This window comes from Strongylocentrotus purpuratus, unplaced genomic scaffold (assembly GCF_000002235.5).
Source record: "Strongylocentrotus purpuratus isolate Spur 01 unplaced genomic scaffold, Spur_5.0 spur5_contig_861, whole genome shotgun sequence".
Lineage (NCBI taxonomy): Eukaryota > Metazoa > Echinodermata > Echinoidea > Camarodonta > Strongylocentrotidae > Strongylocentrotus > Strongylocentrotus purpuratus.
The window spans coordinates 1,951,842-1,976,076 of NW_022145570.1; the positions used below are offsets into that span (position 1 = coordinate 1,951,842).

At 36.6% G+C, this 24,235-nt stretch overlaps 1 protein-coding gene across 1 annotated transcript; it reads right to left on the reverse strand.

Moving 5' to 3' along the window:
• Window positions 1–5,328: 5,328 nt before the first annotated feature.
• On the reverse strand, window positions 5,329–23,194 carry LOC593975 (mitochondrial dicarboxylate carrier). The gene is made up of 10 exons (XM_793429.5): window positions 22,851–23,194; window positions 18,038–18,333; window positions 17,186–17,305; window positions 15,859–15,976; window positions 13,996–14,086; window positions 12,987–13,030; window positions 12,046–12,116; window positions 10,696–10,788; window positions 8,820–8,900; window positions 5,329–7,670 (listed from the first exon to the last, which is right to left on the reverse strand). Exons 2-10 carry the CDS (start codon window positions 18,272–18,274, stop codon window positions 7,500–7,502), a joined length of 1,026 nt encoding a protein of 341 aa, XP_798522.3. The 5' UTR covers window positions 18,275–18,333; window positions 22,851–23,194; the 3' UTR covers window positions 5,329–7,499.
• Between the last annotated feature and the right edge of the window lie 1,041 nt (window positions 23,195–24,235).

Consider the following 24,235-nt stretch of genomic DNA (forward strand, 5'->3'; position numbering starts at 1 on the left):
ACAACGTATTCATGCTTATAAAGGGAGAAATGAACTGAAAATTGAAGTTCGAGGGAGCAATAATGATAAAGAATTGTCAGTTCATCAATAATATCATCTCATCAATTGGTGTTGGAAGAGTCTGCAAAGACATGTCACAACTTTCTAGTTCTGCTATAAACTATAGCCCCCCCCCCCATTTGTTTGATTAAAATGCGTTGAGTTGTATTGATGTGGAGTATTCGAATTGTAAAAGTCTGTAAAGACATGGCATAACCTTCCACTTCTGCTGTAAATTAGCCCACCCCCTCCCTCCCCAGTAAAGTTTAAGACCAGTTGAGTTGAGTTACCAGGAGATGGATGACGTCGTTTCGAATGCAGACGTGGTCATTATCTTCCAATGACCCGACTCCAGACGATTTGGAGAAAAGTACTTTTCATAAAAATAGCTGGTATTTAATCTCTATGGATTTTATGGATTTTATGACTGTAAGCTCTGCTTCGTGCTCATGGAAGGTCTTTGCCACCTGTAAAAAGGAACTATTATAATCAGAATCGAATAGATAAAAGGAATATATTTTATTACTCTTGGTTGAATTGAGAAAGGAATAAAATGACTATAAACCGATGAATATATGAAAGAGACTAGATATTTCAAACAAATAAATAAATGAACGAAGGACGAATATGATTTATTTCTAAAGGAGGCTTTGCAAACAAGGAGGCAATTTGGCCTGGATCAAAAGTAATATTTTTCACAAAAGAGATCTTTGCATGAGTGAATCTTCTGTTAGGAATAATTTATGATCGAAAAATTTAGAAATTAATTCCAGAATCTAAGTCTACCGGATCCTCGAACGGCTTTTCATTGAATGGAAGAAGAAAAAACACATGGATATGCTAAAACTGACGGAGGACATCAAAAAGGTGATTTGGGAAGTAAGCAGGTTAGCAAGCAAACAAGATTTTTGACATGGGTTTCTTGTTGGTATACCATTGGCTTCTCAATGACAATGATTTTATTAAAGTTTGGATAATGTTGACACCACCTCTTTTTACCTTTCTTTCTTTCTTTCATTCTTACATTCATTCATTATTTCTCTCTCTCTCTCTCTCTCTCTCTCTCTCTCTCTCTCTCTCTCTCTCTCCGTATTCTAATATTTTCTGCTTCTCCATTTTGCTCTTCTTTTCTGATACCATTCCCTCCTGTCTGTCCCAATACTCTCTTATTTATGCGAGTAAAGTTTTAAGTATAATGACACCCCTCTCTCTCTCTGCATTGTATTCTTCCGTTTTCCACTTTTCTCTATCGTACTTTTCTCTCTCTCATTTATTCTATGTTCACTCTAGTATTATTCTATCTCCCTTTTCACTAAGACACAGAATTTCTACCACATTCATCATAATCATTATTATCCTTCATTACCATCATCATACTATCACCATCATCATCGTCACCATCGTCATAATAAATACCACCACCATCATCATCATTACCTCTCTCTTATCATCATAAACTGGATCACCCTTCCCCGTTTTATACCACCTTTGTGTTTTTATCTCTCTTTTCCTTGCTCTGTCTCTCACTCCCTCTGCCAAGAGACTAATTGGAAGCTGAAAAGCCAATAATATACCACACAGGAAAGAAATGTGCATTGTAGCAATATATATTTCATTGTTTATACAATAAAACTCTTATAGATGGTACAAAGAAGTCGAACTTTAGTCAATTTGTTCAACACTCAGATACCTGATAATGTAATTTGAATATCATTGACATCAATAATGTAATTAAAGAGCACCAAACTTGAACTATTTCTTGATGAACACTGAATTAAAAAGGAAACATATAAATGGATTGAGAATGCAAACGTCAGCCATTTCAAGGTACAATTCCTCGGGTCCAAGATGATTACATTCCAGAATAATATAACACAGATCTTGATATCATCACAGTTTAACAATTTCAACCTCATTTAAGTAAAGTATTAGGCCTACACAAAAGGTATAATTAGTAGGTAACTTTCGTAATGTAATCAAATCTAATGCACAAATCTGTTTTAAGTACCTAAGTAATTGCGTATATTTTTTTGATTTGATTTATTGATTAAGTGTTGTTAGGTAGGACGAGCCATAACGTTTGTCCTACATAGCAGCAATTGATGTGTGCAGTTTACATTCTGATTATTGAAACACAACTATTCATTACAGGTTAATGAAATAGCTTGTAAGGACCCACTTAACAAAGACTTGTGCATTAAATTTGAGTACATTACAAAAATGGTCTATTGATCATCAGGATCATAATCATGATCAAATGACTGGCAACAACTGCAACGTAAAAAATAGACCCCGAAAGGTCGGTTTCTTGTGAGGGTTCACAAGGTCAGAGGGAAGGTCATAAAGCATGACAATCAGTAACATATCCAGGATTTGTAAATGGGGGGAGGGGGGGGGGGGGGGGGGAGTAAGAATCTTTACACATGCATGACTTTGGGACTTTGTCAATATAGAGTTGGAGCATGCTCCATGCACCCCCTCCCCCCCCCCCCCCCAAACAAAACGAAACAACTTACATGTAACTACAATGGCTCGGTGATAGAGCAGTAATCTCATATTTGGGAGGTCTTGGGTTTGAAACCATGTCGATGTGCTCGTGCCTTTTGGTAAGGCAGTAAAACTCATTATTCAGTCCCTCAGACAGAATTTAAAGCCGTCTGTCCCCTAGATGCTTACTTTCAAGCATATGCATACTTTCTTTAATAAAAGTTAGATAAAACAATCATCAACAACTGTACAACAGACATATCTCACTTATTAAAGCTTTAAATTGTCAACTGAAGATACGAGAAGATCATCAGATGATTTGAAATTCAGTTTTCTAACAGGAACAATGCATCCCACCCCAATAATAATATTCCATTATACTAACTACTAAATCTCCCTGACAACAGAAACAAGATCTCAATGTACATGTATAACTAACCTTGATGCTAAATTCTGACTACATGCTGAAATGAACAAAACATTGACTGGACCTTATAATTAACAGTGTTAGATTTATGTATAAGTACCACAAATGTATACTGTCGTTATGGCAACAGGAATGGAAGACTCAACTTAAAAGTATGAAAGGTCATAAAAAAACATCTCTAAAAACAATTCTACAAGATGCAAGATCAATTCAGGAACAATGTAAAAATATGGAACACACATGTATGATTGACGGATATACATGTACAAAGTGGTTGAAATATTTCTCATTATTACCCGTATCAGACATCTAAGCAGTGGTTTTACAAAATCATATTGCTCTAGATGTCTGATTTGGATAACAATACAAATATTGACTGGCTTAAATTTCGGGAGATACCACATATATTGCCCTCACAAGACCCATATTTCCCTCGTCTTTGACTCAGGGCAATACGAGTCTAGTTTGGGCAATATATGTGGTATCTCCCACAAGGCCAGTCAATATTATATAAATGTTTATATTCGGTAGAAGTACAATGCAGTGAAATCATTCTGTGTTGTTCAATGCTTTAATAAACTTACTGTATATTCTTTAATGCAATGAATAGTGGTGATTGACGAGACAAGAAACATGACAACAAGACGTTTTGTTACAAGATAAACTGAAGAGTTGTATTACTCTACCCAGGTGGAATAATATAATGATTTATTATTCTGATCTTTCCCCACTTGCTTACTTTAACAATGACTCTTGTATTACCCCTTTTGGGTGGTAGAGGCATAAACAGAAATGAGATGGCATACAAATGCTATTTCATTATGTTTTTATCATTTGTTTACCCATGGTCAATAACCCCTTTCGACTGACTGGATATAAACAACAGATAATGGGCATTTTTGAAAACAACACCTTTTGCCTTACCATACACAGAAAGCTCTGCAGTTGGCATAAAACCAGTCATAAATGAACAATAGTGAGAGGCTGTACTACTCATCTCCTCATTTGCTGTTACAGTCGATTAAATCATACTCGAGTAAAGTATTCCCAGGACTAATATTGACCTCCATTGGCTCAATGAGCAGTGAATGTTTGATCAGGCAGTATGCACGACAAATTAAATACAAAATGAGTTCAACTTCAACACCCTTGAGTAGCTTTAACCCATGTACATGAAATGGCATAGACTTTGTCGAGAGCCAGAGAGGTGTTATGCCCCTTTTAGGACAGGTATTTTTTAAGGGCTAAATTAATCACAAATTGTTCTTTAAATTGGCAACAATATTTTTCTTCAAATATTGTTTCTTTGTTCTAACAATGTGCAATGTCTCTGAACACCATATACATAGGCAGAAATTTGTTGACAGTTTTTTAAATGGTTAATTTTGATTTTAAAAAACAATAACAACACATGCAATGATTCTGAACCTCTCATAGTGTTGCCAATTTAAGGAACTTGAATGCCTTAAATTCATTTATAAAATTGCTGGCATCAAATTCAATGTGGCCATGCAATAAAAATGGACGCAATGTGTGCATTAATTTTTGCCCTTCATTTTCATGAATCTATTATATTTGTAAGGCTCTGAGGCAAAAGATATTAAGCCAAATCACATAATGCTGAACGCTTAACTAATTCTGAAATCTTATTTTAGAGGTGTCGTGGTCGAGTGGATATGTCACCGGACTGTGGATCACAAGGTCTGCGGTTCAAATCCCGCCGCGGCACTAATGTCCTTTGGCAAGACATTGATCTACATTTGCCACTCTCCACCCAGGTGTTAAAATGGGTACCCGGTAGGATGCGAAAGCTAATGTGGTTTGATTAGCAATGGCGCTTGTAAAATGGCGACTGGCTGGAATGCTCCCCAGGGAGTGGAGAATGTGCATACCTTGTGTGCGGGTAAGCCTGAATCCGATGACCGGGGTAATAATATGTTCCGCGCCTAGAAACGTAGTATTAGGCGCATTATAAATGTGAGCTATTATTATTAACCCAAAATACGCTCTTGGCTCTAAGCAGACAATATCGGTCATCTACTATTGGTGTTGACAGGGTTAACACTTTCATTAAAATAAAACTGACACAAATATAACTCTGTATCCTTTTTTGTCCTTACTGAGGAGGTGACAACAGCTGGAAGTACAAAGTGATGGTGAAATTTTAAAATAGCGCAAACCCATGTAAAAGCCTCGATGTTTCACTATGTTATTGTGGTCAGCACCACAATAACATTGGAAAGCTTTAAATGTTCGTTGCACATTTGATAAAAACATAAGTTGAGAACTTAACAAAATTACTTATTTTTGGTTGATTACATAATTTACATAATATCTAAGTATATCAAACATACATGTACATGAAAAAATAAGACTTCAGAATTAGTTTGTCCATTCAAGCAACCTCATGTCCAAATATCATGTTACATTAACATGTAATATCATTAAGTAAAAAATGGCAACAAAAACATTTATATGAAGATGTAAATTTGTATGTATGTTCAAATCATAAGCTGTGTATATCTACAGTATCTAACTACATGAACATGTTCATTTATTTGTCCATTCAATACTGTAAATGGTCATTAAAAAAAAAAAAAAATTAACCAAATTATAACAAAAATTATTGCACAATATTTTTTATATCAGATTTCATACATCACGTATAGCGATATAAAGGAGAGCGGATAATAAAAGAATATATCTACGAACACCTGTTCGTACGGACAATGCACATCATGTAGATTTACATCAAAAATAATCCTAAATTATGTGAAGAACTTATAAACCACAGCTATCTAAACAGGGCATGCATTAAACTTGTATGATCAGCTGGTATATTCTTTTGGCTCTTATCAAACCTGTCAAATACGATATGATACATATTTCCAGCAGACTTCCAGCCCAATAGTGCAATTTATCTCAGGGTTAATAATCAAGAAGTTAAAAGAGAAATAAATTGGTAAAGGATGAGTCTGTACTAAAAAATGGAAGCTAAAAATGTACTGGGTGAATATACATGCAGCAATTAATGATGAGAGTGCAGTCATTAAAGGACATTCATGAGCTGTGAGTGTAAACAATGTACATACACACATACACATGTACACCCATGCAGCATGTTGATATGTATTCAATGTACTTCAATACAACAAAGTTCATTACAAAACATTACTCACATGTTGAAATAATATGACACTGAATTTAAAGGGGAAAAAAAGCCTGATCTGTTTCCCTATCATCATCTCAGTGACAGACAGGTTTTTTTTTTTTACTCATATTTAGTTATTGAATTGTCTTATTGGAAATATTACCAATGAAAAGCTTGTCTTTTATTTTCAATTTCAAAACAGGCATCAGTCACTATGAAATTACAGATAATAGATGAATCAATTTCATATTGATGCTTGTTTGAAGATGGCCTGTAAAAAAGAGTACACTTGTCTGACCAGGGTTAACTGTTTGTGATAAATATTTTGGGAACCAAGTGGCATTATAAAGTCAATAAAAATGTTTTTGTTGTTGATGGGCTGTTGATTTAAAGTCCAAGGAAAGTGGTTTGGCAGGCAATGAAAGTACAGGTTGATAAACAGAGGTTTAGAAAACTGTCTTAACTAGTTTAAAAAAGAAATTTTCATGTACGATGCAGCATTAAAGCATTATTTAATTGTTTTCATAAAATTCCTGAATTTTAACATAGCTTGGTAATGTATTATGTAGAACTAGGCCCTTTCTTTAAAGAGTTACGACTGATCCAAGCTGATTGCATATATCAGTTGCAGGCCTACAATGAAGAGATATTAGGAATATGTAAGCTTGCGATTGATTGATGGAGTTTGCAATCAATCTGCATTAATCTCAACTCTTTATTGGACAAGGCCCATGATTGTCAGTAAAACATTATCTAGTACTAATGTACATAAAAATCAAGTATGCATACTTGTTCTTGTACAATATATGTACATACCAGTGTATATCATATACACATCGAGTGTGTGTAAAAGTGTTCGTTCTTTAACCCTTAAAAACAATTCAGAAAACATCTCGTACATGACAAGCGTTGCAGGCACAGCACATATGATGGCAGCTGAATCCCTTTATTCATACACTAATGCATATATATTGTGTACCAGCAAGAAGAGCGTTTCTGCCATTGACATTATAAAGCTCTTTGATACAGCCTTCTTGCAAACAGCCGACAATTGTACCACGCTTCAATCACTGGAATCGCCATTCTTTATAACTTCTCATCAATTTCATCGCCAATTTAAAATTCACCCGAAACCTCTCTCATAAAGGCATTCTTCATTGACTATATGATTACATCAAAGGCTTGCCTGACATATCAACCTCCAGCATCCATACATACAGAATACTGCACTGGATGGTATGAAAGATATAGCTAGTACGAGGCACTCGGGAATCACAAACACGGTAAACATGGAGACACTTTGATAGCCCATGGCAAACTCAACTGAAAACGCTTGATTAACTCATTTGAATTATGTGTTCATACCGCCGCCAACAGGTCAAGCCTGGACAATGTTCAAGACGGAACAATGACTTGGATGTCACGACCGAATCGTATCCTGAATTGTTCGAACAGGAGGAAGGTGAGGATCGTGTGAGGTCCGAGTCGCACAAAGGCAGGAATGAATCCCTTGAAGAAGCCCATAGGTCCTAGCTTGGCAACGCTCATAAAACAGTCCAAGGCATTCTAGAGTACACAAAATAGAAGAGAATGAGATAAAGAGACAATAGAAATCACTTTTTATTTAAAGGCAGCAAAATAAAACGTTGGGGAATCCCACTAGGTCCCATATTGGAATCATTTGGGACAGTGAAGGACATTCTATTTCTACACAAAAATAGTAGAGAATGAGAGATAAGGGATCATAATCTATAAAACGACCCAAACATAACCCTTGGAGAATCCAATCTATCCCAGCTTGGTTATGTTCAGAAGCCTTAAGAGTATTCTATAAGAAAAATAACAGGGGAAAATGAGAGAGAGGGAGAGAGCTGTTATCAACAAAGCCTGTAAATGAGAATTATCCAAAGGAAGTGGAGGAAAATTGGTACTGAAATGTGGAATGAAATTACAATAAAGTGTTTTACAAAATCAATAGACCAAAACCATAAAAAAAGAATCAAATTGCCAAAAAAGGACCTTTGATTGGATCAGTAATAAGCCAGTTTGTAAATACCATTTGGCATAGGCAGAGAAAGGTCATTTGTTCCCCAATTGTAAACCCAACAAAACTAATACTGGTATCATGGCTCATGAAAGTAATGTAATCAGTATTCACTTATACACTGACAGTACATTTATCTGATACTTCGTCTCAAGAGGCAAATTAAAGGTTTTCATGAAGCACCTCAATCACGTATCCATCATGTAAAAGATCTGTGGATATTTCGGGGCCATGCTTTCCAAAGCTATTTACGAACTGGCTTATTGGAAAATGCTACATGAATATATTTTTTTTCTTTCAATACCTACATATTTTTGTTGTTTGCCATGCAACAGATGCATGGTTTGCAGATATACTTTTACAGAGGTATGCAATTCAAATTGTTGACCTTTCTCTGACCAGTTAATCTACAAACTGCATCATCCTATCTTTAACAGTGACATGATTTCTCTGCATTAATCCATTATCTTTTCATAACAAAATTATACAAAGTTAAAGATCTGATGAAAACTGGTATGTGCACCTTTCTGTGGGACACAATACTATGCATCACCTTATGACAAATCTTGAGTGGACTTGATGCCAATGGCAACGAAGGGCCAAGAAAAAAGGCTAGTTTATTTCACTTGTAGCTTCCAACCATCCTAAGTGATTCTTTTTTTTTTACTCACCTTGTACTCGCCTGGTTTGGCATTCATTAGTCTTGTCTTCATGACATCAGCTGGCTGTGTTAATACTGTGGCACAAGTACCCTGGAGAAAAAAAGGAATATATAATCACTTAAATGATTTATTCATTGGTCTTATCTTCAAGACATCAGCTGGCTGTGTTAATACTGTGGCATAAGTACCCTGCAAAAAAAATAAAAGATATAGAATCACTTTAATATGTGACATCGATGCCATACAACACCTGGACAAAGTCACATTTCTCAACAAAGTGGCAGAAATAGCATAGGGTATTCAATGTACGATGCTATGCATATTTTAAATATTCCTCAAAATATTGTGCCCAATTTTATTGCACTACTACATGTACATGTAAATTTTATATATTAAATTCCCATTTCTCCTCTCTCTCGACCCAGGAGTCAGAATGTTAGCTGGTAAAATGCAAATGTCAGTGTGATCAGATTAGCATATTCACATCCACAAAAAGGCAATAGTATAGTATTAATGACTGCTTTGAGAGAAATCACGCCTCGGGCAATAGCACAATTCTAACCTTCCCTTGAGCGTATAAAAACAACTATTTCTCGAATATTAAAGCAGTCGTTAATACATGTACATTTATATGCCAAAAAAAAAAAAAAGAGTCAACTTATGACACCATCTTGGCCTTTATCTAGTTTGTCTGCATGGTTGTTTTTTATGAGTGTATCTTTGAGAGTAGACTAAAAAATAAAAAAAATATTTTTTTTTTTTGAAGATGGGATTCGATCTCTGGCGTACCAACGATGATGTGACTAAAATCACCGCCTTAGACCGCTCGGCCATCGCACACCGATACCATACCTAGCAGTTTTCTCTGATGTATACATTAAAATGGATTGAAAACGGCTTCGCGTGCTGGATGCTTCGCGGCAACTCCATTAAATGGGCCCTTCTTTTACTTTTGCAATGCATTGGCACGAACTTAAATAAAATCTATCGGCAGATTTTGTTTTTGGAAGTTTATTTTCGTCTTCATGTCAACAATGCAAGATAAAATTGTCAGTAAGATCGATCAAGATTCAATTGTAATGAAATTACCGACCAATTCATCGCACACGTACGGTATCCTCGATCGCTCAGACCATTTCTTAACATGTGAACCTATAGGTATTTCACCAAGACTGAACCATTTTCCCAGTAACCATGGTAACTGGGATTTTAGAACTATTTTTTTGAACTATTACATGGTTTTGGAATTTTACCAGGAATTTTACAGGAATAGTTGGGGGAAGTTTATGAATGCAGTTTCGACCAATCAGATGGCTGGATTTCTTAAGTGAGGTATATAATGAGATATGTTGCACCCGGTTAAGTTACAATGAGCTGAATAATGGCATTGACAAGTCTCATTCATCATCTGATTGTGACTTAAAGGGATTGGGTATCTTTGTCTGAGATTCTAAACAAAATCCTGGATTGACCTCATGCTGCAATCATAATTATAAACCTTTAGGTCAGTCAGGAATCCCATGACTTTTACAAGCCGATTGCCTGTCTGATTATCAACACATTTATGATTGGAATTCGAAATTTCAAAAAATGTTTTCCCAACGGTTTCATAACACCACATTCTATTAAGGAAAATGAATATGGTAAAACCGGTCACTCAAAGTTTTTACTTTTTTGAGGCACTTCATGATCATTTTGAAGCTTAATTTTTCTAGGGCTCCAATATTACACAATATCACAGACACTGATAACACGTAGGGCCATGCATCTCAGATTTGTAAAACTGGAAACATTGTTAAACAATGCTTTAATCTGCATGCAGAGCATATTTACTATGAATGCACCTGCAAACATGATGCATGTAATTGATATAAAATAGACTTACAGCCATGGTACTTGCAGTGAAGTGGGTCATTATGTTATCATTGAAGTAACCTGATTGCAGTAAGAACTGTTTGTACTGATCGTAGAGAGCCACCTGGATAAGGAGACGAAGAAGAAGAAACACAATATGCTTAAATATTAATGTGCAAGAAAACTGTCTAGGTATTCTTTTTAAATGCACATACATACAGGCATGTTGTGGACAAAATGTGAAAATCTTTGTATATACACCTGTATAGACAGTCATCAACGGTTCTGATTTATTTTTTGAGGGGGAGGGGGGGGGGGGGGGGGGGGAGGGGTTGTCATCAGGCAATCTACACGATGCTCTCATTATAGGTGACTGCTGTCATATGATGTGGAAGTCTTGGGTTTCGATCCACAGCGACTTAAGGGTTAATTAAGTTAAAGCTAATCTTGAGCTCTGGTATGGGAATCACATTTAGAAAGAAAAATGCTCAGATTTATTCTGGATTGTTTATCCTGCAGTAGATTGGTTGTATGAACAAGTGAAAGAAAAACAAATGCACAAAAGCCTACTGGGCACCATCTTCAATAACAACCACAAATCCCAGTGACCTGTGTTAAGCACATGGTGTCGGTCCTACTTACCCGGATTTCCTGATCATTCTATGCTCATTACTCAGCCACTATACATTTTCTACCAAAATTGTTTGGTACATGTCATTAATTCGTAATCTTGAACATTCAGTGTAAGTTTCGTTGGAGAATTTATTTTCTATATTTACCGGAACTCAAGTTTATCGTTAATGAAGTTAAACAGTGGCAATCCACAACCCTCGTGATAAATTCATTTGAATGAAAGCAGAAAAATCAGAGGAAAAGAATGGCAAAATATTTTTAAAAATCAGACCAATAATAACAAAATTATGGATATTTGAAATATGAGATCTCTACAGCTATATGCAGATCTCAAATTGGTTATTTTGTCAGTGGATTGTTACGTAGTGACGAATAACTCTCCTGTTTGTTGTGTACTAAAATATTACTAATTTCTTCTATTCTCCCAAGAGCGCTACTCAAAATATATATTAAGGAGATTGTATTGTTACAGGTCCTCTCGAAAGAAAAGACCATCTCAGGTCGTACATATTGAAGAATCTTTTTTTTTTTAAATATCATTTTGGCTGTTGGACAAATAGTTGTCCAGCACTACATCATAGTGACATTACCGATTCAGCCAATTTGAAGTTCTAATACGTAAAGTGATTATATATCTTTGAAATGTCCAATTTCTCTCAAACTTTCACCAGTCTGCTTCTCTGATTTTCCTGCTTTCTGTTAGAGTTGTTTGTTATCAAGGTTGGATTTCCCCTTTAAGGTTACACACCTGTCCGAATGTCATAAGGAAGCCTCTTGCAACAGCCATAGACCAACCATTCCATAAGCTTACTACACCCTCTAAAAGATGATGCAAGAAAGATGAGAGAAATAAAGCATCGGATGAGTACACGTACATGCGATAAAATAGGCTCTTTATGACTGACGGGGAAATGGATGAAACATGAGACGATTATTCCAAGCTTGCAATATCTGGATACTGCATGGAATAACTAATGCATGAGTACGCTTCATGTAACTGAATACACAAGCATAAAAGGTGATTATACAGTCACGTAATTTGTTATGCAAGCACAAGTATGGAGAACTGATAAATTTGTACCAAAATAACTTTTACGGCTTAATGCTTGCACTATTAAAGATTGTACAGTTTTACAGTATATTGTCATTTCAGTTTTTAAGAGTAATAAAAACAAAAAGCCATAAGTTTTCAAGACCAAGTGTGGTGAATGACAACATCTATCCTGATAATTGTCATAAAAGCTGATTAAACTATCACGTAATTTGTTATGCAAGCACACGTATAGAGAACTGATAAAATTTGTACCATAACAAAAATCGATTGTACAGTTTAACAGTATATTTTCATTTCCGCTTTTGAGAGTAATAAAAGAAAAAAGCCATCATACATTTCCAAGTCTAAACGTGGTGAATGACAAAATCTATCCTGATTTCAAGGGACCAAAACAAGATAAGCTGAGGTGTGTACGGTGAGTAAACATAGTTTAGTGGTCCACATAACCTCTTTCAGATTTCAAGTGGTAAAGCGCAGCAGTTTTTTTAATGGCAAAAGCGTGACACGCTTAACATTTCTGTGTCTTATAACACAGAGCTAATTGAATTTGCATAGGACCTTTGTTTGGACGCAGTCTCCAATGGATTTAAGAAACAAGATGAACTAAAAAATATGATTACTTTTTTTTAACATACCTTTTTTGTAGACCTGCCATAGCCCATCAAGGGCATGTTTATAACTGTTGGAAACAGGAGGAGAAAGCAGAGTTATTTAAGTTTACAATTACGGTGTAGTGGTTTGGACAAAGGGCACCAGACTGGATGTAAACCAGTCCTGGTTCAAATCCAATCCATGGTAGAAAGTTCTTTAGACGAGGGACCAAATTAGATTTCTAAAACTATGGCACCCCCCCCCCCCAAAAAAAAAAAGAGAAAGAAAGAGTCAAACAAACATTTGAATGAGATATATATATCCTTTGACATACAATGTACATTGTAATGTTTGTCCAATCATTGAAGAATACTGGTGACTTCGTGTTATTTGTGGCATTGATCTTATACGGTACAACAAATGTAAAAGGAGGAGCCCTTTCCAAAGCTTGGTATTTATTTCAAATCTCACCCATCCAACAAACTGCTAATCATACCCCCAAATAAAGCTACTTAACATAATATCCATTATGGGCCCACATCACAATGCCGGAATATAAACAGGGAAAATAACAGAAGGACCGAGAATTAGTAAAAAAAAAGCTTAAAAGTGCAAGTGAATTTGGCATCACTAGGACAGACTGCATACATGAATATTGGTTGCATATCCAGCTTATGACAACCCTGTTTTACATGTATAAAACCCATTGCTCTCCACCCCTCCCCCCCCCCCCCCACACCCTCTAACTTTGTCTCGGCAAGAAGTAAATTTTTCACCTTGACCTGGAAAAAAAACTTGGATTGTGTTTTTTATAAATTTCCACTTTTATACCAGCACATTCCACTTTATTACATCCTCCTATTGAAGGTCATGCCAAAATGTAAACAACTTCAAGGCACATTGTCTCTCTAAGATTAACAGACCACCAAATTACCCAACTTTGTAGACAGACCGGATGTCATAAATATCTTCTTCTGAGTTCATACCAGTATACTTTTTATTTCTTTTATCACATACTCTAGTTGTATTATTTTGAGGAAATTGATGACTTACTTTCTCCTTTCTGCTGGTTGTAGTTTGATATCATTCTGCATCCTGACGTTGATCATATCTGCTGGTGTACCCACAAAGCCCCCAACAGCTCCTGTGACAGACACAATCACAATATTCGAACTTTATTACAATAACTATATCATATTTCTGGTGGTTTTTATAGCCCTTAGTAAGGGGACGATGTGTCTACGCACTTGTGTTCAGTAAGATACAATTATAATATTTTGCGCTTATTTAGCGCTCAATACATCGACAGATCTCTAAGCGCTCTACAGATATATCATTACCACTGTCATTGGATTCAGCCTTTCCCCCGCAAGCATTATGTGCACATTCTCCACTCCCTGGGGAAGGATTCCAGCCAGGCACTATTTCACAGTTTCCCCCAACGCTGAGCAATCTTTAATGACTTTGCATCTTACCGGGTACCCACCAACACCTCCATGGAGAGTGGCAACTGTATATTAATGTCTTGCCAAAGGACATTCATGCCGGGCTGGGATTTGAACTCTCCACCCTTGGATTAAGAGTCAAATAAATGAACCACTGTACCACTATGCCTCTTAGGACAACGATGATAAAATAAAGCTCTACACCACGTGTATAAAGGCACTACCTCCTGAGCTAATGCCCTGACAAGACGATTAAAAAAATGAAGAGAATGTTGTTCTTGTGGCTATTTTTATGTATTAAAAAATAATAATAACAAAAAATAAAAAATAAAAAACTTTCTTCACTCTCTTGTCGCAATGCATGCATTTCTGAACATTTACACCTTACAATCATGTGTACAGGTGTATATATGTGTTGGGTGATTTCATTTTCAAAGCTTAGAATTTGCAGGTACAGTGTACGCCATGTAATGTAACTGATTGAGGTTGTTTTGTGTCTACTGGAATACACAGGAATATATTTCTAGATTCGGTGACCTTAACCAATTTTGAAAATTTACACAAAAATGTATGAATGTCACCGACATTTCTACCCACATGTGCAAAAGGATATTGATATATTTACTCTTTTTTAATTGTTCAGCAGATTACAAATCAACCTGTGAATCAGTTTACATGTATATCTCTTAAATCCAGATTAAACAAACAATGGAACCTCGGCAAGGTTCAAAGTACATACTAAAAAAACACTATTTGTTCTGTGATATTAAACAGCTGGTAATGTAAATACTACGTCGGGATAGGGAAAACGCTGCATCGACCAATAATTTTGCATGCTGACCTGGCATATTTTTCAACATATGTACATTTATATGAGTGGTGAAATGTTACAGTCCAATCTCATATTGCCAAGGACATGGAATCACTAAGGGCTCAACATTGGCAACACTGATTTTTGATCTTTTTTTTTAATGCAAGGAATTTTTAAATGAAAATATGAATGAAGATTGATAAATTAGCCGGTATTTACCAACTATTAAAAATAGCAACTGACATTTTTTTCACTTTCATATTCTCAGTCTACTTTCCAATTTAAATAAGTGAATGACTATTGGCAATATTAAAGTGACAAGAAGCTTATGTGGAAGATATTTCTGATTTAAAGAAGGGATTGCTGTAACTAGTCTTATAAATTATGTAGAAGTGTTGTAGTTGAGTGGGCTAAGCACTTGACTTGAAATTTGACGGTCGTGGATCCCCGACAAGGCACTAATGTCCTTTGGCAAGGCATTAATCTACATTTGCCACACTCGCCCCACGTGAGGTAAATTAATTCCTTGAAATGCTAGAGCGCTGTAATTAATTTGTGCGCCTCCGAATAGATTTGTTTAGATAGACGGCGCTATATAAATGCCAATTATTATCATTTATAAAATCATAACAAAATTCTCTGTGAATCTTGAAGCCACACCTGCGAAACCAGCCAGAAGCATCTTCTGATAAAACGGGAGAGGTCTGCTGGGGTCGTCCGCTGTTAACCTCTGCTTCATGGCCTCATATATACCAAACCTAGCCATGGAGTAACTGAGCTGTAACGGAAATACAGAAAGAGAGAGTGAGACAGAGGGAATTGGGGGGGGGGGGGGGGGGGGAGGGGGAGGGGGGTGGAGGTGAGAACAAAATGAAGGAGTTAAAGATAGGGAGAAAAGAAAGAGAAGTAGAGAGTTAGCGGGAGAGAGAGAGAGAGAGAGAGAGATGGAGAGAGAGAGAGAGAGAGAAAAAGAGAATGAGAGAGGGAAGAGAAAGAGAGGTTTGGAAAGGGAAAATAGAGGAGAGAGAGGTGTCGATCTACTTCAGTGAGATAGAATTACAATTCTCAACAATTATGCAGTTTGCGTTCCAGACACATCTTTTTGTGCCACAACAGTTAGCTAATGGCCTCAAACTATTCTAGTTCCTACAAAAGCCCAGCAAATAAGAAGATTCCTACAGTATCTCAAGTACCGGTCTGCCATAGCCTTTTCTACTGACCTGCGTCTACTGAACGTACACATACAGGCATGTACGGGGACTTACAAATATATGCTGTCAAGAGATAGTACATATAGGCTTTTATTTAGCCTTGACAAAGTTGGAGAATGGAATTCATGTTTGTCGACTATCTGATGAACAATGGGGTAAACAATCCACACAACCTTTACCCCTTCTAAGATACAAATAATGCTGATTCAACAATTGTCTCTAAAACTGCCATTTTCTGTAGTGAGATGACCATGTACAATGTAGGATAGCTGCTAAAATCACTATGGAAAAGCTAACAATACGTTCTAAAAACCGAAATATATGTGTACCTGTTCGGCGGTCACCCATAACAATTGTCAGCATAATCTTGTTTTTTTAAAGTTTTCTTGAAAGGAAATCAGCTTGTACATCTGACAACTATGACAGATTTAGGCAGATTGTAAATTTGTAAATCTTCATGACTTAACAAGTACAACATCCGAGGGGGGGGGGGGATGGAGTAAATGTGTATGACATCTGTGACCTGTGACATATGTTCACTTTTAATGGTTATCAATGGTAATAACACAGACTTTAGGAAGCATTTCTATTTTGTTCACACCATCACTGCATTGTATGTCATGTAAAGGACAAAATGAGAGATTTTAATTTAGTCAGTTTGGTGATTGTATCCTTCATCCACCTAGAGATTACATAAAACAATTAATTGCTAATTTTAATCTAATCATAAAGCTGATTTAATAAATGATTTAATAAATGATTTAAGGTAGAATTACCTGTCTGCATAAGGAAGCACTCAGCCCATTGTAGAGTGCTAAAACTCCCTCATTCTTGACTATATGTACCGCCATCCCAGAAGCATTCATCTGTACAGCCTGCTGCGTCTGTAAATGGACCTGGAAGTTACAACAGGAAGAGAAAACACAAACAAAATGATGTAGAAACAGCAATTTACAACCACGTTTGCCCATTAAAGGCAAGCAAGTTGTTTATATGCCTGCATGTACATGTATATCTCATTACTTCACATTTAATAAAAAAGACGTCAAAAAATAATTAGTACTGAATAAATTTAATAACATGAATTTTAATATGTGAACCATACGTTAAATTCATTTAAAAAAGCAACAAAGAGCATCTTTTATCTTTGTAGGAAAATCAATGATCTGAGGAATAAAAAATTAAAAAATAGAAAGGTTTAAACTTTAAATCAAATTGGAATACCTCAAAACTCTTTTCTCAATACACATATTAACCTGTATTTGATTACAGTTGAAGTAAGATGTCATGTTAATCAATTTTGTCAAAACCATACCCCCTTACCCTCTCCCTAAACTAAGCCCTAAGGTATTGCGATCACTTTGACAAACGGAAACCATACACCCCTTCCCCCTTTCTACCTCTCCCCCATTATCTGGAAATATTATGGAGGGCAAATGTTGAAAAGTATCACCTCTGGAAAAAAAATGTTGATTATGTTAAACAAAAAAAGTATAATTAATTTTGTGATATAAGTACATGTATAATTCATGTGTTTTTCTTTGTAATCGATATAATTTTGTGTTTCTTATGTACGTATTATTAAATTAATAAAAGATGGAAAAAAAAAAAAAAAAAACAACACTCACTTTGACAAGATCCAATGGATGAGTAACACATGCTGCTCCAGCGCCGGCAAAACCACCAAAGTAAAACCTTGCCACTCTCCTGGTGGTATACTGCTCTTTCTTTTCCGTTGTCGCGGGCGACACTCCTCCTCCGCCTCCTCCCCCTCCGCTGGAAGATGGGACCTTCATTGATGCGGGGTCTAAGGGTACTGCTGCATTGGCTCCTGAACCAGGGGTGAATATGACCTGCCCTGTCATGGTATAGTAGTGCTCTGTGAATGCGATCACTGGTGAGTGTGGACCGACTCACGACCTACCTGCAACAGTTGGCAATTTACAAATAACACGCTTGAACGAACACAGAATCAAAAGTGCAAAGTACATTCAAACACCCTATCTTACATGTAACTCTTTGAGTTTTGATTAGTTTGCAGGTACAAAGTCAAACCCTTGTCAGTGGCTGTGCATAAACAGTGTCTCCACTGTTAAGGCCTGTCCTCATTAGCTCGAGTTTGCCAAATAACCCGCTATTTTCAGACTCGGGATATTATCCCGAAGCTCGAAATTGAGTCTTCACCAGGCTAATACGCTCATCACAAACTAGCTTAGACTGGCGTAAATTAACGCGATATTTCCCAAATAGCAGGATATTTTGGAAACAAGACCAATACGGTATGTTTCCGGATAATTTCTCGACCAAATATTCTGCTAATTGCAACTGCAGGCTGATGAAGACGCAAATTGACTGGTTAATTTGTGATCTGGATAGTTAAAATAGCGGGTTATTAGGCAAACTCGAGCTGATGAAGACAGGCCTAGTGAGACTTGGCTGACATCATACTGCATTATTCAGATGGTCATATCTCAGCCAATACTTAACATATTCAATTGGTTTATGACATTCGGACATTATTTTTGATGCTCTTTCGGAAAATGAAGAAAAAATTGAGAAATTCTAAAAATTGATTTTTGATGACATCACACTTCACCACTCTATGGGAATCAGAGAGTTCAGTAGTCAATGGGTTAAAGCCAATATTTTGAATTATTTGTAATGCACTAAAAGGGTTGTTTGGACCAGTTACACTCAACAAAAAATTACGGAAATCTCCTGAAAAAGTAAGAGCACCAAATAAGCACAATTAACTAAAGGAAAATAATAATATTTTGTTAATTCAATATCTTTAGGAAACATAAAATCTCTCCCCCCCCCCTCGTTTACAAATCTACATTGTGAGAAAAAAGGTTCATTTTACTCAAAACATGATGAAATTACCATTACTTTCATTTGCTCAATGTTACATTTTCCTGTCACTTTATTGGGTAGATTCATTACATAGAGTTCAATGCTGTTTTAGATACATGTATCTCTTCTATTTAAAGCTGGGGGTAAGGGTCGCCGGGGGACGGTGTTGTTCAATGCCCTCTAATTAAAGGTAAAAGTATTGCAAGTGGAAGAGAACGCGGGGTGAAGCTACAAGTGCCACTCTACTACATTTTGTACATTTGTATCTTATGCATTTCCTTTTAATCAAAGTAGCATTCGTGTGCGTGTAGGTGTTCAGTGAAAAAGTATTTGTACAGTATGCATAAACATGTGCACATGCATGTTTGGCTCGTAAAACACATTGTTTGTCTTGGGGTCATGATCAGGGTTATCTTCATGAATAAACATGTACCTGCCATGTTTGATTTGGATTTATACGACACAATGCACATGGATAACTTCCAGGTCTTTGTGCAACCTACGTCAGACCTTTTTATGAACATGAAGGAACAACGTGGAGAACCCAAACTACGGTACATCCTTGACATTAGCTAACATAATAAAAGGAAATCCAACCATAATAGACAACTGTAATACCAAAAAAAAAAAAAAAACATGTTTAAGGAGGAAGGAGGAGGCCCTTTTTTTTCTTCTTTCAAACTGGCCGCTCAAAATGGCCGCTCGGTACATTTTCCCTGACAGTCGAGCTATTTTTCAAGATGGCCGCCAATTTTTTAAATTTAAAAAAAAAAAAAAAATCAGAAATAGATCTATTTTAGGCAGTGTTTTTCATGTTTAAAAAAAAAAAAAAAAAAAAAATTCAATACAAAATTTCAACAAAAAAAAAAATAAAAAATAGGAGGCGGCCCCCCAAAAGGAAGCAAGCGGGATGCTAAACATGTATATTTTTTTAATGGCCTAATGTGCTATAAAAGAAAGCAGACAAATCAGAGTAGCAAACTGGTGACAGATTTCAAGGGGAAGTCAACCGTGATATTAGGTTAGTTTTAATAGAAGCATAAGAATGAGAGAAACTGGTCTGTGAAATTTTGAGCAAAATCCGATTGAAAATAAGAAAGGTATGTATACACTGTACATTGAAAGTGCAATCAATCAAACACAACTTGGCAACTCTGTGACATGTTTACCTTGTAACCTCCTCTTCAATTTGCTACATGTAGGTACCGTATGCAGAAAATTTTCACAAACTTTAATTGTTTAAAGCTAAAACCAGTTATGGTCATGTGATTGCATTGTGAAAAAAACGTTGTGAAATCGATCAGAAAAGGTTGATCATCTAGCATAGATGTACTGCAAGGTTCTGGAATCATCAAAATGATAAGAAATTTGGCCACGTCTTCATAAAGTTAGAAGCACCGTACACAGAAAGATGTATATGGGACTACACACACGTGCGCGACACGTGCATTTCATATCTCTCAACAGGCGAGAGATACACTAATTTACCAAATATATGAATTTGTAGGCGGTTTCCCGTCAAAATTTTTATCATGTAATATTCAAAACATATTCTTTCACATGATTGGTAATAAGAGCTTCCATTTCATTTTTTGAAATTGGGGCGTTTCCAATACTGGTCTTTACCTTTAAGTTACCAACTTAATATCAGGGTGGACTTCTCCTTTAATGAAATCATATAAAAAGTAAGAAAGTTATGAATTTTTGAATGTTGTAAGCACTATATGTATGCCTTCAATTTGGCTAAATACTGTAGGTAATATCTACATGTACATGCATGTGATGTAGTGGGCTAGTGGCAGACAACTTTTTGTCTTTAAAAAAAAAGGACCTAGCGGTATAATCCATAATTCCACAATTTATATTTTGACAAGTGCTCCAATGGAGCAGGCACTTATACACATTGCACAAGGGTTAGATTGCCCTTTAATAAGTAAATGTTCTACTTTTCTGTGTAGTTTCTTGGGGAGAGCTTCCATTTATATTGTGAGAGAGAAACATAAAATCCTGTATAAATTTGTTTGTTACTTTTTTCATTTTAATTCGATTCTAAACACCCTGAACATATTCCCAAAATGGAAATTGTTACGGTACTGAACGATAGTCAGCCATTCCAAGTGTAAGACAAAAGGCGATCATGAATATTAATACGTAGGGCGATACTTATCACTTTCAATTTCAATCTATTTTTCCATTAAAAAATAATATAATTTCAGATAACAGAATAAACAAGCGCTTGGGGTTTATAATAAGAGCTTGTTATGATATGTACAGCACATTTATGTAGAATATGAATTGGATGTATGGGTTTTTGAAGGCTTTGTAAAAATGTATTTCCCCACACAATATTACAATAATTGATGTAAATAGTTCAATATATATTTTTTTGTGGAAATGTTTTTTGAAGTGTGATTTGGCGTCACCTGAGCCTGGGATAAAACTAACTGAATCACTGTAAAGGTTGGGTCTCTCCTCCCAGTATAACAGGTGGAGCACTAGTGCACTACACCCAGGGCCCAAGGGTCGTTTCTCAAAACCGTCATAAGTACAACAAGATCAACACAACTTGACGCTGTCGCTCGACTTGTTTGCTAGGTCCTAGGTGTTTCACAAAACCATCTTTACCAAGACGAGCAACAACTTCCCAGACAAGAGAACTAGCCATGTTTTCAAACTTGTTAAATCTTTTTAGATTGCCGTCTCAAGGCAACTTAAGGTTAGTCTAGATCTATGTAATGTATGGGCAGTGAAAAAATGAAAACTGAATTGAAAAAAAAAACTTCTATCATGACCTTCAAGCTCTCAATTGATTGATCATTTTTTATTGATGTTAAAGAAAGTCTAGGTACTCGTCAAAAGCCTGACGAGACTATGTGTCTTTCCTGTTGCATGACTCGGGGCCAACCTGGTACTGGTAGTGGTATAATATGACTATGGATGACGCGACCGTAGCAATCACCTGCGTGCAACATACGTGAAACCAAAGCGTGAGGAGAACTTCGGTCTGTTTCGCGAACGCTGACCATGAGTAGGGGCGCTGGTCCGAGAATGAGGATCGTCCACCGAAACGAGGATACATGTATATTCTATATCCTCATAAACGCGGACAAATTGCGTCCCCAAAAATAAAGATCGTCCGCATTTTCGCAGACGTTTTTTTGTCATCGGCGCTCTGCAGGTTTTGGGTTCCTGAACCGCGCGCTGATGACGCGATAAAATAAAACCCACCATTCACCATCTACTTTTATGGGTTAGAACCTATCTGTCTTCCGAGGATTTATCGCTTAGTCTATAATCAAAAACGTGAATTCTCTGTAGGCTCTAGATCTAGACCCTACAACTTACAAAGTCAATGTGAAATGCATCAAGAAAATCATTGCAGAATTTGTGTTTCGCATCGCCAACGTGGGGATCAGAAATTATATGAAACGTCTGTGAAAATCCTTATATTTTGTTCAAGAAAGTGGGGGCGTGGTGCAACTATGAGTAGACTCTATGAATGATGTTTTGCCGTATCCCGATCTCGATCACTCACCACGCTCACTCACAAAACAAATGGCGTAAATTCTAGGTGTAGATTCTACTTACCATAACAAACATGACCGAGGTCGAGTACGAGTGATGGAACTTGGACTTGGTCAGTTGGTGTTGGAAGAATCGCGAGTCGAGAGCTGGAAATGCAAATGCCTGGAACTTGGAAGGGTGAAGAAATGAATGCAGCTGAGCTGCAGCTACATGTACACAACACACATACACAGGAAGAGATCAGATGCTCTCAAAGTTGTGCAAAACTCAATCTCGAAAAGACCTTATTCTCGAGCTAGCTGTCGGCAATGAACTTAACGTACCTGGAGCAAAATTCGGGGCAACGTTGCAGATTTTACAGGAAAATAATACACGCATTCTCGAGTTACGTTTGCAAGTTCAGTAGTTCGCACGTAGTATAGTAGTGAATAATTGTATTGCGTCTTTACAGGGAAAATAAAAGGGAAAAAACGACCAAAAGGCGAAATGGTTATTCTGTGTATGTAACATGTAGCGCTCAGCGGATCCAAGAGGGGTGAAGGAGTCGCAACTTTTTGAAGAAAAAAGTCACTTGGGGCCCGTTTCTCGAAACCGTCATAATAAGTCTAACTTCTAAAACATCCCATTGAAACGTGAATTATGGATTCTAAACGCGTTCCACAAACTTAGACTTGTGACGGTTTCGAGAATCTGGCGCCTGGCTCCCAATAGCCCTCCCAACTTCAAGACCATGTCATCCATGAATTTTTCAAATTTAATTCGCTACAATCATACATTTTCTTGATATAATAATAATAATAATAATAATATAATAATAAAACAATTATTATAATAATAAAAAAAAATAGTATAAAACATGGCTCTGCTAATCCGATTGCACCTTAGGATCCGGGGTGAAATGAAAAGAGGCTAGAAAAATTGGATTCTAGCTTCTTGTCCTAATTTTTCGAATTTGAGGAGGTGGTTCCATGTTATATTTCTTGTTAATATTGAAAAATTCAGATCCACAGGTAAATTGTATGATATTAATTATTTGTGGTAGCTCATTTTCAGATTCTTATTTATTTCATTCGTAAAAGTATTATATAATCAAATGACCCCCCCCCCTCCCCCCCCCCTCCAAAAAAAATGAAAACAAGTTTATTTGACCTAACTAATTTGGCACAGAGAGAGAGAGAGGGGGGGGGGGGGGGGGGAGAGGGGAGAGAGAGGGGGGTGGGATCCATTTCGCGGGAATAAAAACTCACTATGATCTTCCACTGTATATTCCTTGTCATGATAACACGGGGGCACTGACGTAACCGTTTTGACGGATACATGAACATGTAGGTGTATGATCCAATAGCATATTAAAGCTCCAATGCAACCAGCTAAAGTGTAAATAGCCCTATATAGAGAGCTCGCAATTTTAGTGCGCATTCATTACATCTACAGATTATGTCGACGTC